The sequence below is a fragment of the Zosterops lateralis genome, assembly GCF_965231275.1.
Source record: "Zosterops lateralis genome assembly, chromosome: 1".
Classification (NCBI taxonomy): domain Eukaryota; kingdom Metazoa; phylum Chordata; class Aves; order Passeriformes; family Zosteropidae; genus Zosterops; species Zosterops lateralis.
The window spans coordinates 124027667-124040607 of record NC_139762.1 but is presented as its reverse complement, the minus strand read 5'-3'; the positions used below and the strand labels follow the sequence as shown (position 1 = coordinate 124040607).

At 40.6% G+C, this 12941-nt stretch overlaps 1 protein-coding gene across 4 annotated transcripts in view; it reads left to right on the top strand.

Annotated features, from left to right (window-relative positions):
• LOC310914403 (uncharacterized protein) overlaps positions 1 to 12941 on the top strand; it is a 63835-nt gene that overhangs the window by 19685 nt on the left and 31209 nt on the right. For 2 of the 4 annotated variants that reach the window (XR_014591026.1, XR_014591029.1), the window contains exons 1-2: positions 5699 to 5768; positions 6328 to 6387. Coding sequence is in view for 1 of the 4 variants with exons in the window: in XM_083870521.1 (XP_083726647.1) it covers positions 6328 to 6387; positions 10279 to 10299 (81 nt within the window). In the remaining 3 variants the exon portion in view is untranslated. Of the gene's footprint in view, positions 1 to 5698; positions 5832 to 6327; positions 6388 to 10278; positions 10334 to 12941 lie in introns of those variants that run through there. The other 2 variants (XM_083870521.1, XR_014591027.1) reach the window with 2 other exon arrangements.

The following is a 12941-nucleotide window of genomic DNA, read 5'->3' as shown; positions in this document are numbered from 1 at the left end:
TGTCACATCCTTAAGAGGGACAGAGTGTTACCATTTCACATTTTGAAAGAACTATCCTGTAATGTCTGTTCATTTTATTGCTCTACTACTTTGTGCTATTGGTGCCAGCAGAGATGAGAAATTAGGTAAAGCAAAAATTACATTCTAGCTTGGTTGTCTCTAAAGTGCATGTGTTACTGTGGCTACATAGCTGCACTCAGTCATGGGCCTATGCTTTTGTGATACAGACTCTTTTATCTAGTTCTGCCAAAAGGTGGTCTCTTCTGACCTTCTGCTTTTGACTTAGACCTGTTTCCTTTCTACTTTTGTGTTGCTTCTCCTAAGCCTTATTCTTGCGTGTCTTCCTCACACTTACAGCTCTCCGAAGTGTATTTCTTCCTGTAGCCACTGTTCTCATCTTAACAATGTTTTATATTTTTACTTTTTGTCCCAAAGGACTTAGGTTACTTTCCTGTCATTCACTTGATGTCCTGTTGTTGCCAATCTTCCATCCAGCCTTCCAGGTCAGTGCTGCTGCCTCCTTAGCTCTGTGTCCTGTCTCTGCCCAGCCAGTGCCAGTCTCCCCTTCTACCAGCTCCATCTTGGATAATTCTCTGTTCACCCTGTTCCTGATTTCACTCTACTCTTTCACTCGTTTTTTTTTTTTTTTTTTTCTCCTTGGATTTTGGATCTCCTTGGATTTCCTAGATTGACTTACTCTCACCGTCTTTCCTCCTTACTTCTTTGCCCTTTCTCATCCTTCTTTTCTCCCAGAATCCCCAGCCAAACTTCCTTGCCTATTCTTATCCATAATTTTGCCCACATATCTCTCAATCCCGGTTTTCCCCCTTTTTCCTTACTTCTTTTCTCCAATTTCCTTACTCTTGTTCCTGTTCCCACAGGAGTACACCTATCTCATTGCAGAAGGCAGTAAAAAGCATCTCTCTGATGTAAAAAGCATTTTCCTGGGTCTTGTCAAGTGCTTTCTTCAAAGAGTTGAGATACCTGAGCTTCTCAAAGAAAAAGACCTTTTAACTTGTGCAGTGAAAAGTGCTTGTCTTTGGTTTTATTTTCAAAAAAATATATGCATTGCTTTAGTGGAGATACCCAAAATTACATTTAGAATGAAGCTGCATTTTTAACAATGGAAAATTATCAGGAAAGGGAAAAGTGACCAACAGCTGTAACAGGCAGCATCACTGCTAGCCTCACCTCCTATAGTTATCATCACAAAATGCCAATTTGAGTTTGAATGTCTTCAAGTCCCTTTTCACAACATGTGTGTATCTCCTAATCATCCTTCTTCTAAGACTAGTTCTAGATATGTAAATTAAAAAAAAAAAAAAAAAGACACCTCACAAATTACATCAGCCTGTATCGCCACTGTCTTACCATTTTATAGAAAGGCTAGACTGTGATGCTGATATCTGGAAGACGATTAGTGATATAACAGAAAATACACAGCTGTTGAAATAGATATTTGAATTTTTAATGGATAAACTTGTAAAGCAGCTTCACTAGCCTTAGATTGTTCAAGGTCTGTCTCTGTCTATCATGTACTTTTTCACAGTAGAGTGAAGACATGATCCCCAGGGAGTTAATAAAATTCTTTCATCTCAGGGAAAAAAGTGAAAGGAAAAATGAGCTACAGAAGATTTTCCTGTGACATTTAAAGTCCAAATTGGAGTTTGTCTGAGTAATTTATCTTTGGGTATTTGCAGGAGGGAGTGTAGGAGAATAAGAATGAGGGCATCTTAGTTATCTGAACTGTCTGATAGCTAAAAAGAATTTTGGGGGGCTCCGTGTGGCTGGAAGGTTTATCTGTGTGATCTCTGCTCCAGCAGATGGAAGATAACATTAGGAGGAGTACTTTAATTATCAAAGCATGGGAATTACTCCAGTGCAGTATCATCCTGAGACAACATTTTCTTTCAGAGTGACAGGTGATGTGTTTCTGGGATGTTAGAGAGAGATCATTTTCCCCTGCTGCACTGAACATGTGTACACCATATTTTCTCTGGCAGTATTAAACCTGTCTAGAATCTGTATCTGTTGCTGGTGAGGAAAGAAATGAAAATACAAGAAATGAAAATTAAAATATCGTTATAGAGAACATAACAAGTACAAAGGCACTGAAGGAAGAGGGTGTGTTCTCTTACAATCTGGTTAGGTTCTTTGAGTTCCTATGAATTACTTTTTGAAACATGTAAAAGATGACTAGACTGACATAAATTGAAAACTTCCTGCATGGAGAAATTCTTTCTCAAAGCATGTAGCAATTTCTGTTCCCCCCTGCTGTTAGATTTCTGCTCACACAGGTGTTTGTGCAACTTCACGCTTCTGCCAAGACTTCTCTTTGCAATGTGCTGTGTTGTATGTGAACCTACCAACAGTCCTGCCTCCAGACTTTCCTTTAACTTCTAGGAATAACATTCAGCATGTTCTTGTGGGTATCAGCAGTTAACTAATGGAGGCACAGACAGTCTTCTGTGAATTGCCTACAATCTGGGCGTGTTACTTCCATGTGTCTCTTGGGAGGCAGCTCTGAGTGTCAGCCCTGGCTTGGAGGGAGGATGAGGAAGGATTGTGCAGCCATGGGAATTGTGGTTCAGCAGGGTGTCCTGTGGTATCTGGGAAAATGTGGGCTGGGTAAGGCAGTGCCTGAGCTCTTCTGCACTGGAGCGTGTTCTGGCCCATAGGAGGAGCATCCACATGCTGTATAGCACTTTTGGTAGATTGCTGTGTTTCCAGACGGCAAGGCTGGAAACAAGGAGCACAGTGTTTGTTCTTCAGCCTCTGCTTGTTTCTCAGCTGCTTTTTTCCACAGTTTCACATCACAGAGTCACTTGAAATACAGCTTTTTCATCAACTGTTTGCTGTTGAAAAGGCAGAAGGAATGTCCAATGAAGAGCAGCTTAAGGACTTTGGGTTTGTCTAGTTTGGAGATAAGGAGGCTGTGGGGCAACCTCACTGCTTCCTACAACTTCCTGAGCAGGGGAAGTGGAAAAGGAGTTGTGATTTCGTCTATGTCTCATTTAGTTATAGGATGCATGGGAAATGGTTCAAAGCTGTGTCAAGGGAGGATCAGACTAGACAGTAGGAAGCATTTCTTTACCAGGAGGGTGGTCAGAAACTGGAACAGGCTTCATAGAGAGGTGGTTGATGCCCCAGGCCTCTGAGTGTCTGGGAGACAGTTGGATGATGCCCTTAACTTTTAGTCAGCCTTAAACTGATCAGGCAGATGGATTTGTGATCATTGTAGGTCCTTTCAATTGAAATTTTCAGTTCTATTCGGTTTTACAGTCTGGACACTGGCAGGGGAATTCACCTGTGCTGATGATACATGGCAGACCATGAGGTTAGCAAAAGCCATGCCTGAGACCATACTTCCTCAGCCACCATTCCTTTTGCTCTGAAGGATGTCATTTGAGCCCTTTCCCACATGTAAGAAATGCATTTCCTAACTTATCCATGTTTATCAATGCAGATCAGGGTAGACAGTTTGTGTCTGTCACACCTCCATCCAAATTCATAAAGATGTTTAGAGATCTTCTTGATAGCAAATACTCAGGCACGTTGTCCATCCATGTGGATCACTGTGCATGAACTTGCCCCTTTACCCACATAACCACTGTAGCCTTACTGGTGGCATTAACTTAGGTTTGTACAAGTAATCTGTGTTTGTTCCTCAGGAACCTGGGGCAGGTCAGGGACAAGTCAGGTTTTGGGCTGGGTTTCTGAAACGAGGTGAAGAACTACTTCCTGTGGAGTCTTCCTGCATAAATAATAGGTACATGTTGATATCCACCCAGTTATAACCTTTATCACTGCTACTTGCTCGATCCTCTTTTTTGGGCTGAACTTCCTTGTCTTAGCTCATGTCATATCTTCAGGAAATGCCACTGCTTGTTTTTGCTGTCTTTTGGGGTTTACCAGCAATAGAGGTGGGACACCATAAACTGTTGAGATTATGAATGTCAAACCTCAAGATCCTGTTACAAAGAAGTTAAGACAGCAGATAGGTTATTCTGCAAAATATGATTAAGATGAACATGTTTATTACTCCCAAAATATTCCATCTGTTTAATATTTATGAAGTTTTTCCTCAATTAAGTAACTTCTGTAAACTTACTTTTCTATTAATACCCAAATGTGACTGTGTGTAATTGGCATGTGATTAATACATCTAATGGAGTTTCAGTCTTGAATGTGACTCCTTTGACATGCTTTCTGACTTTTTTTCTGTTTGCTATTCATGTTGGCCACCTGAGACACTTGTTGGGTTTGTTGGGGTGTTTTTTTGTGTTTTTTTTGGCATAACATTAATTTTTGTTTCATAGTTGATGGCATTATTATTTTATCAAATAACCTGATAAATTGGTACAGCAAGACTGCAGCAGCAGTCAAAGCACTGATGCTTTCTAATGGTGCACTTTACCTCTGCTCTATTATTGCTGCCCATTTCATTATTTGTGAGTTGATTACAGCTGCATTTCTCAGGGGCTATGAAATATTCAGCAGCCCAGACTAGCCTAGGGAGAATTGCAGTCTTTGCAGCTGAACACCTGCCCTCAAAGGCAAAGAAAAATCAAAAAGTTCTTGTGTTTACAAGTGGTGGGGAAAATCCTACTTTTCTTTAGCTTTCCCACAGCAGCGACTCTAGGTACATGCTAATTAAAAATTGCCACTTTACTTATGCTTGCTATTGGATGGGAAGAATAAGAATAAATATACAACTACTGCATTTCTGCCATATTTGCCTGGCCACAGCAGAGAAGGAAAACAAATGTTGGTATAATTGTTTGCCTGTCTGTCAGTGTGAGATAGTTGATGTTTGGGGTGGGGTTGGGGGGGAAAAAAAACCCTCTCTATTAAGGGCAAAAATGAATACTACCAGTTATGTTCTCACACTGTGCCTCTCTGAGGGACTTGCCAGCAATGATTGACTGAAATGTGCAATATTTTACCAAGTAGGAAGCAGATAAGATTTTATAAACAGGATACTTCATAATTAAAGTAAAGAAACAATTGCTTTGACCTTGTCACTGAATGGATAAGGCCAGCATTGTGATAATTGAGAATGTAGCTAAGCAACAGTTCTCCAGGAGCATGCACTGCTTTATTTTTAGTTGACTACACCAGTACAGTGGGGGGACATGTGACGCACACACGGGTATGAATGAGCAAAACAACTGGTTAATGATTACTAAAGAGAAAAAAAAATCTTTTTGCATGAAGTTTGAGTTGTAATATGTTCATACCGATTTTAATTTGGATTTACATCAAAAGAAAGTAATTGAATCAGTACATCCTTCTGTGGTCTGAACAAGCAGATAGCTTGACAGTATCTCTGATTTCTTAAGCTGCTTTAGTAACTTGAGTCTCTTCTAAAAATTAATGGTGTAGAAGAAATGGCATATTCCTTCAGAAATAATCTATTTTATATCTGTTTCTCCTTACTTTGATGTTAATTATATTTCCTAATCTTACAGGTAAGTATTGCACAGCCTAATTTATTTACTGGTCTAATTTTGGTTTAAACCAGTCTTAAATACCCTAGTGAGCTAGTCCCCTACAAAGTTAACAGTGTAAGAACCTTTAAAGCTGAAATAAATGTCCAGGGAATGGAACATACTTTCTTCTAGCTAAGTCAGTTTACAAACCAAGTTAGTTAATTTTTCATGTAAGCAATGGGGAAAAAGCAAAGTCCAAAGTTAGTAATTTTTATTATGTAGGAATTGCAGGACAAATTGCCACCATATGGCCCCTCTGTTATCCCATAAACAAAAGTATGTGTTCCAAGGCTGGTGCCAAGAGAAAGTCTGCAGCCTCTTTACCTCTCTCTGTTTCTGGTAAAACTCTCATCACTGACATGAATGCTTTTTCTTTAGATATTAAACCAGTACAATTGCTAAGTAACGATGAGTTTCTACTTATCAAACCCAAGCAGTTATGGAAATCTCTCTGAGGATCCTTTCACTGTATGAGTATAAACTACCCTAACTTTACATATTGGAGTGATTAATTCTGGTTTGGTCTATGAAATTTTTATTATTGGCAACATTGCATAGGGGAGAGAATAAAAATGTCCTAATTCCCAGCCTAATTTTATCAGATCTTTAAAAGCCAAAAGATAGTTTACAGACAAAAATAATAAAAAGAAATTTAAAGACTGTATTAGTTACTCTTGGGTATTTTTAATACAGTAAGAAAACATTTTCCTCAGGTGCTTTTCTCTGGATATGATTTTAAATTTGATGAACCAGAGAATGTAATGTATATTTTCATATTCTTAAAGTGTGGCATAATTGAATTGGGACTTGTGAATTATTTTTTTTTTCTGCCTAGGAGGAGTCATTTGTTGATACTGAATCTTACTTGAACATCAAGCCCTGCAGAGACTACAAGGTAATTATTTATACAACTGCTTTCTGTTTCCTGTGGTGGTCAGCTTGGTTTTAACTAATTTTCTGAAGACCCCTGTAAAACCAGTGCTAAGCAACTGAATGGATTAGCAGCAATGTTACAAGTAGCTTTTACAGAAACTGTTGTTTAAAGTTTCACCATCCCTGGTGAGCTGTGTGAGATTATCACTGTGTGTGTATAAAACAAAGATGTGACGCGTTTTGAAAATGCACCTCTTGTATGTGTGTCTTAAGAAGCAGCAGTACCAGTCCCAGCTGAAAGGTAAAATCTGCTGAATATGGGTTTGTGTGTGGCCATTCAGAAAGTTGTTCCTTAGCCCTCGGCATCCCAGTCTTTTAGCTGGTTTTCTTCCTGGACCTGTGTGAGAGGCATCACATGTCCTGCAGTGCTGACACTGGCTTTCCTGCCCCAGGAAGGTGGCTTTGGTCAGTGTCAATATTTTGGTCAAGCAGACTGATGGCCACCTCACTGGAAATCACAGTCTTAGCTCACTTTGCCAAGTTGATAAAAGCTGTTTCTGCTGTTGCCACTCACGGTAGATGCTGCAGATCTATAGATCAATGTGCTCGTCTCAAAGCCTGTTTGAAAGCAAAGCTAATGAGGTCACCATGGGTGTGGACAGCAGCTGGACAAAAATAGACTGCTGGGGGTTCAGAGTTCCTGTTCAAGTTACAAAGCTCTCCTGCTGTCCTGGGTGCAGAAAGGAATATTGTGGTTAGGAAGCTGGTGTGGGTGTGCAGTCTGCAGAGCAGAGCTGGTACCTCTGTGTGGAGACCAACAGCATCCAGCCTTCAGTAGGCAGGCTGCTTACATTCATTTAATGCAGGAATGATGCGATTTAGGCCATACCAAATTTATGTTGGGTTGCCTCTTAAATAATGTCTCTCAACCTCTGGCAAAAGGTAAATTTCAAAGACTGAAGTTAATTTTAATTCCAAGTGTCCCAGCCCTTACTGTGGCTGTTACTAGTGAGTGATGTGGTACCAGACTGGACTTGACTGTATGTAATGCACACAATTTGTGCCTGAGTTGAGAAATACCGGGAAGATTTCGAGTCCCTTTCTCAATACAGTAAGAGCCTTGAAACTTTACGAGGAATCAGTGCTTTGCTACTGCATGCCAAGCAGGTGGTCTTCACTTAGTGCATATTGATAGTATTGCAAACAAAGCCTTTCAGGGTAACCCCACAGTGCCTGACTGACCTGCTGCATGTTCCCAGCTTTTCCTAAAGAAAAGTCGGATTGTTCAGACAAGCTTAACTTTTTTAAGCCTAGACAGGTTTAACTTTTCCTTTGCAAAATGGAGTGCACTTCTCTGATAACATACTTGGTTACCACAACTTGGCTGACCAGGCGCCTCCTAAGCTACAGTGACTGGCTGTATGAGTTTGTGTGAATACTCTGAGTCCCTCTCTGTCTCTTTTTCTTACCTTTATGGAGGACAGAGATGCTTCAGTTCCAGATTTTGAGCTCATGAGAGAGGCATAAATAAATACAACATAAATATGGTTTATGGAATCATTGCTTCTTGGGAGTAGTTGTCTTTAAAATGAGTATAGAAATCCATGAGCTTGTACAAACACCTTAGAGATAAAATTAATGTAAAATCAATTTATTACCCTTTGTGCTTCTGGTGTCTCACATTGTGGAAGCTAGAGGTCTGTTATAGTTGCTTTTAAATCTGTCAAAGATGAAGCATTTTACTTCTGAACTCTCATTTTCAGTGAAAGATACTTAGATCAGGAAATGAAACACATCTGCAAGCTGAGGGTTTTCTCTCTCTTCTCTGTTGAGAAGAGAAATTTTATTGCAAAATTCTTTTTGCAATAAAAATGTGTTGATGACTCTGAAGCGTGTCTGAGGGACCTGCATAATCTGAACTCTTGCAGAGGAAATCAGAACTTGTGAACAGATATTATCATGCCGTGTAATACTCCATCAGCATTAGACAGCAACACAGTGCCATCTGAGGGCAACTCTAGGTCCAGAGCATTATCATCTCAGTTAAAAGCTGGGAACCTTAGAGCTAGAAAAAAAAAAAAAAAAGTTTTATTTGGGTTCTAGGGTCTTTCAGAAATCTTCAGAAATCTGAATATACTTCTCTGATTTATAGTACAGGCCAAAAACAGCTGTTTGGCTGTGAGCAAGGCTAGAAGGTGATGACAGGATCCATTTTCAACCAGCTGTGTTGGTGGTGAAATAGTATCAATCTTTAGCCTGGCAGATTTTGTGCTGTGTGAAAAAAACCTAAATGATCCTTCTATGGGTCACTTGATGGGTATGGTTTGGAGTACTTTCAGATGGAGGTGGAGAAGGCAAGGGTGACAGGTGATAAAGGAGGTCACTGAACTGAGGACTCTGTTCAGGCTGTCAGGAACCACATCTCCAAGCACTGCACACACAGACAGGTCTGGTGTTTGACTGAGAGGTTCCTCCCTGAGGTTCCTATGGCTTTCAAAGGCAACATCGAGAGGTTACAGCCAGTATCAGTTTTAGGAAGCTTAATTATTCATTTAAATAGCACTGAAAGGATAAGAATGTGTGAGTCAAGTGGTCATGAGTCAGGTCTCCATGGTCAAGTGGTCCTGTCTCCTGAGGACTGGCAGAAATACATATTGTGCAGTCATTTTTTTAGAACCACAGGAATGGCTTCTAACACACATACAGTGTGGTAGGGAGGTGAGGGACATGTGAGGGGTGAAGAGCAAGGTGGGGTCTCTCGGGTAGGTCTCTATAGCAGGACAGCAGAGGTGTTGGTAGGGCATCTCCTGTAACTTACGTCTTGCAAAGAACATGCGGGACTGGTTTGTTCCACATTTGTGGTGGCCACAACTGGGCTCACACTGGTCTGCCCGTGTTCCCAGTGTCTCTGCTCTGCTGTCTGGCCTGATGTTGGCATGGCAGAGGTTTAGGCCAGTGGTTGAAGGAAAATGTGTGAGCCAGGTGCCAGCTGAAGAGGGCTTGCTGGCATGGGAGTGCTGCCAGGGACCTGGGCATGAAGGGCAGTGAGGAGGGATGAAGGGGTGCTTCTCTCAGAGTGACTTTGCACAGGATACATGGTTTGGTGCTTACAGCTCTGACAGCTTGCATGTGTTGGCAATTACTGTTCTGCTTTCCGTTTCCTTTCTGGCTGTTTTGCACCAAGCACCCAGGCATTGGGCTTTGTAGGTATTTAAAATTAATAGAAATCCATTAATAGAAATCCTGAATTTGGCTTCAGGCTTCTCCTTTTTGCCTGTGCAGGTTTTGAGGAGTGAGTGTGGGGCTTTTTTGTTTGTTAATGGGCTTTTTTATAGGTTGAGTTTGTTGGGGGGCTTTTGTTTGCTTCTTTTTTGTTTGTTTGTTCGTTCTTAGATATCCCCTTTTCTTGTCTTTATCATTTCACTTTCTTTGAGTTGGCAAAAGCCTTTTCTATCAGTGTTGATGGTAATGGGCTCCACTATGTTGGCTGGTGTGACACCTTGTCCCTCTGCCACCATCAGTAGTAGCTTCTGCACATCTGCAGATTTCTCTGCCTGAGATGTCAGGTTTTCCCACTGATTCCTTCAGGTTGCCCTTCCAGATGGCTGCCTCTCCTGCAGGAGTAAGCACCCTCAGGCAAGGGCACTCAGCTGCAGCTCCTCAGTCTGAAAGGGTCATAAATACATGAAGTTGGTGCTTTTCATTATACTGAATGTAACAGGAGGAGCTGTCTTGTCAGCAAGCTCCCATGGGGAAGATCTGCCCTAAAAGGTTTGGATAACAGCAGGGGGGTGAAATAACCCCCTTTGAGAGCAATGTCCATGGGCTGAATGTTGGTGACTTAGAGTCAGGGATCTCAGAGTCATCCATAGGTCTGACTGCAGCTTGCTAGTTTGTCTTTACCTCTTTGCAGTTTGTCTGGCTGTGCTGGTGAACCTGGGGTGCCTGTGGCTTTCATGAGGACTCCTAGGAGCACTGGCAGCTTGCCCCTTGTCCCAAAATAACCTATCCATCTCCTACTCGTTTTCCAGCAGGAGGTCTGTGTTTTCAAGCAACATGATGGGAAGGCAACATTTTTGAGGAGGTGAGGATGGGTGAGACTTCAGCCCAGCTGGCCATCAGTGAACTGGGAGGGGGAGTGATGTGCTATCAGCAGGGGCTGAAGGCTGCTGCCTGGCACAGCCCAAGCTTTCCTGGTGATGAAGAGCACATGGAAAGAAGGAAGGAAGGAGTGTAGGAGTCAAGCTTCTCCAAATTCAATAAGCTGTGGGAGAGCAAGTGGGCAGCGGTTCCTACAATGGTGCTTCCTGTATGGTACAGTTAACATAATCAGCCCTTCTTGGGCTTAATGCAAAGGAATTTAAGAACTGCCCCCTGACAGCAGTTAGGCCTGTTTATTTAGGCAGGTCCTGTAGAAGTAGAGTGATTCAAATATTCCTGTGACGGGTTTGCATCTGGGCCTGATGGGGACTGAACCAGGAGCTGCAGTGACTGCAGGAACAGGCTTACGTTGCAGGAACGACTAAGATGATTACAGAGCTGCATGAATGATTAATTTACCCTGCTTTTGTTTCACTTTTGATCCCGGGTCCTCTGGAGAAAAAAAAAAAGAGAGGCGATTTTGGAAGATGTTTTTAAAATAACAAACAAGTCAGTTGTAATAACAGCTTTGCCACGCAGATGTGCACCAGCACCACTCCAAGAGGAACAGAATAAAAAAAATCACTTGCTACCATTTTTCTGTAGCATGAATGTTTGAAATTTGTAGACAAATGATCGACCAAATACTTTGCAATCAGAATATTTATTCACATTCTAGGAGAGCAGTATTATTAATCTTCAAATAGGATACAGAGTGGTATAGTGGTAGTGCTTTCTTAATAACCCTCTTTTAAGCTCAGTGTAGAAAGAATTTGTTTTGTTATTAAAATTACTCCACATATTTGAGACAGACTTCAGCTGAGCAACTGCCTAATACGTGCTAGACACATATTGATTTTTTTGTCTTAGCCCAGCGTTTCCCCTGGGCATCATATTATTTATTCATAAAGCAGAAATGATGTCTGACAGGCAGTTAGAGGGGTGTAGAGCTGTAGCCCAGAAACAATGTGAAAAGCTTTGCAAGGACCCCAAGAAATCAATGTGCTGATGCTAAAGAGCAGCCTTTTAATTCTGAGCACACAGTCTTGCAATCATTTAGTGTGGAACGGGGAATTTAAATAACAAATAGTTACTATTAAAACTGCAGGCCTAAATTTTCATTCATCTTTATTCCAATTATCCAAGGCAAGGTGGAAGTAGGCACTGAAGGCAGCTAGCCAAGCTCAGGCACCTCTTAGCCATAACACAGGCTTGCTGCCCTAGCACTGATTTGCACATTTGTATGTAAATTTCTGTTGGAAGTAAGATATTTCTGTCAATAAAGATTCAGAACCCAAACGTTGTTCAGAGAGCCAAGACATTCCTAAAATGTGCATGATTCATCACCACTTACTCTGATTGAGTGTTAGACTGATGTCTGTACAGCAGAGTAAAATAATAAATAGCTGGTATTTTTAGAATGCAATTTGAAATATTTTGAGAAGTTAGTCATTGTGATAGACCTGTTTGAAAAAAAATCAGGCCAAATGAGATTTGTTCTGGTTTTGTTCATTCAAAACTAGATCACAGCATACTATCAAGTAGTATTTGCTGGTGGCAGATATATTTTATTTTCAATAATGTTTCTTCTACTGGAAAAAAACCCCAACCTATCAGGTAACCTTAGGAAAATTTTAATCTGATTTTATACCTCTCTCAATAAAATAAATAACTACTGAAGTATTATATTTGAAATGCAGTGAACATCTAAACATCTTGTCCAATCAGGCCACTATGGAATTTGTTTCTTGTTCTTTAAAACACAGATAATGCAGTCAAAAAATAGCATGTCATCGTGTAATTAAATATTTCATCTTGATGTACAAGCACAAGGGAGCTGATCTAAATTTGTTCTGGCATTTCTTGACTTTCTAGGGCTTGACTTTGAACCTTTTTCTTCTTTGATATATATTGAATTGGGAATTTCAAAATTTGCTTTGCATATTTTGAGGGGGGAGGGGAAATGTGAGAAAATAATTCATTTCTACTCTATAGACATGAAAATTATTGTCTTTCTTGTGGTTAGTAAGAAGGTTGTGTTACTTACAGTGAAACCAAGACACACATTAACCTTGTGAAGCTAAGAAATTCATATGTACTCCTTAAACTGGTCTGCAGAACACCTTATAGTTGTTTTCCCTGGGGAAGGCTTTGACCTCTACAATCATGAAGAATCATAATAAATCCAATTTTAAATCACTCAATTGGGACAGCATAGTCTGAGTCCATCCACAACAAGTAAGAGTGTCTGAAACATGCACACGTTTGTATTTTTTCCCCAGGAAATGGTATGGTTTTAAAAAGAAGGGAAAAGTGGTGTCCTCTAGGAAATCAAATGTATGAACTTTCACATATAGTGTTCTGACATATGATGGCATTGGGAAAGCATTACTGTTGTTGACTATTCCTGTCTTTCATCAATTTGAAAACCTAATT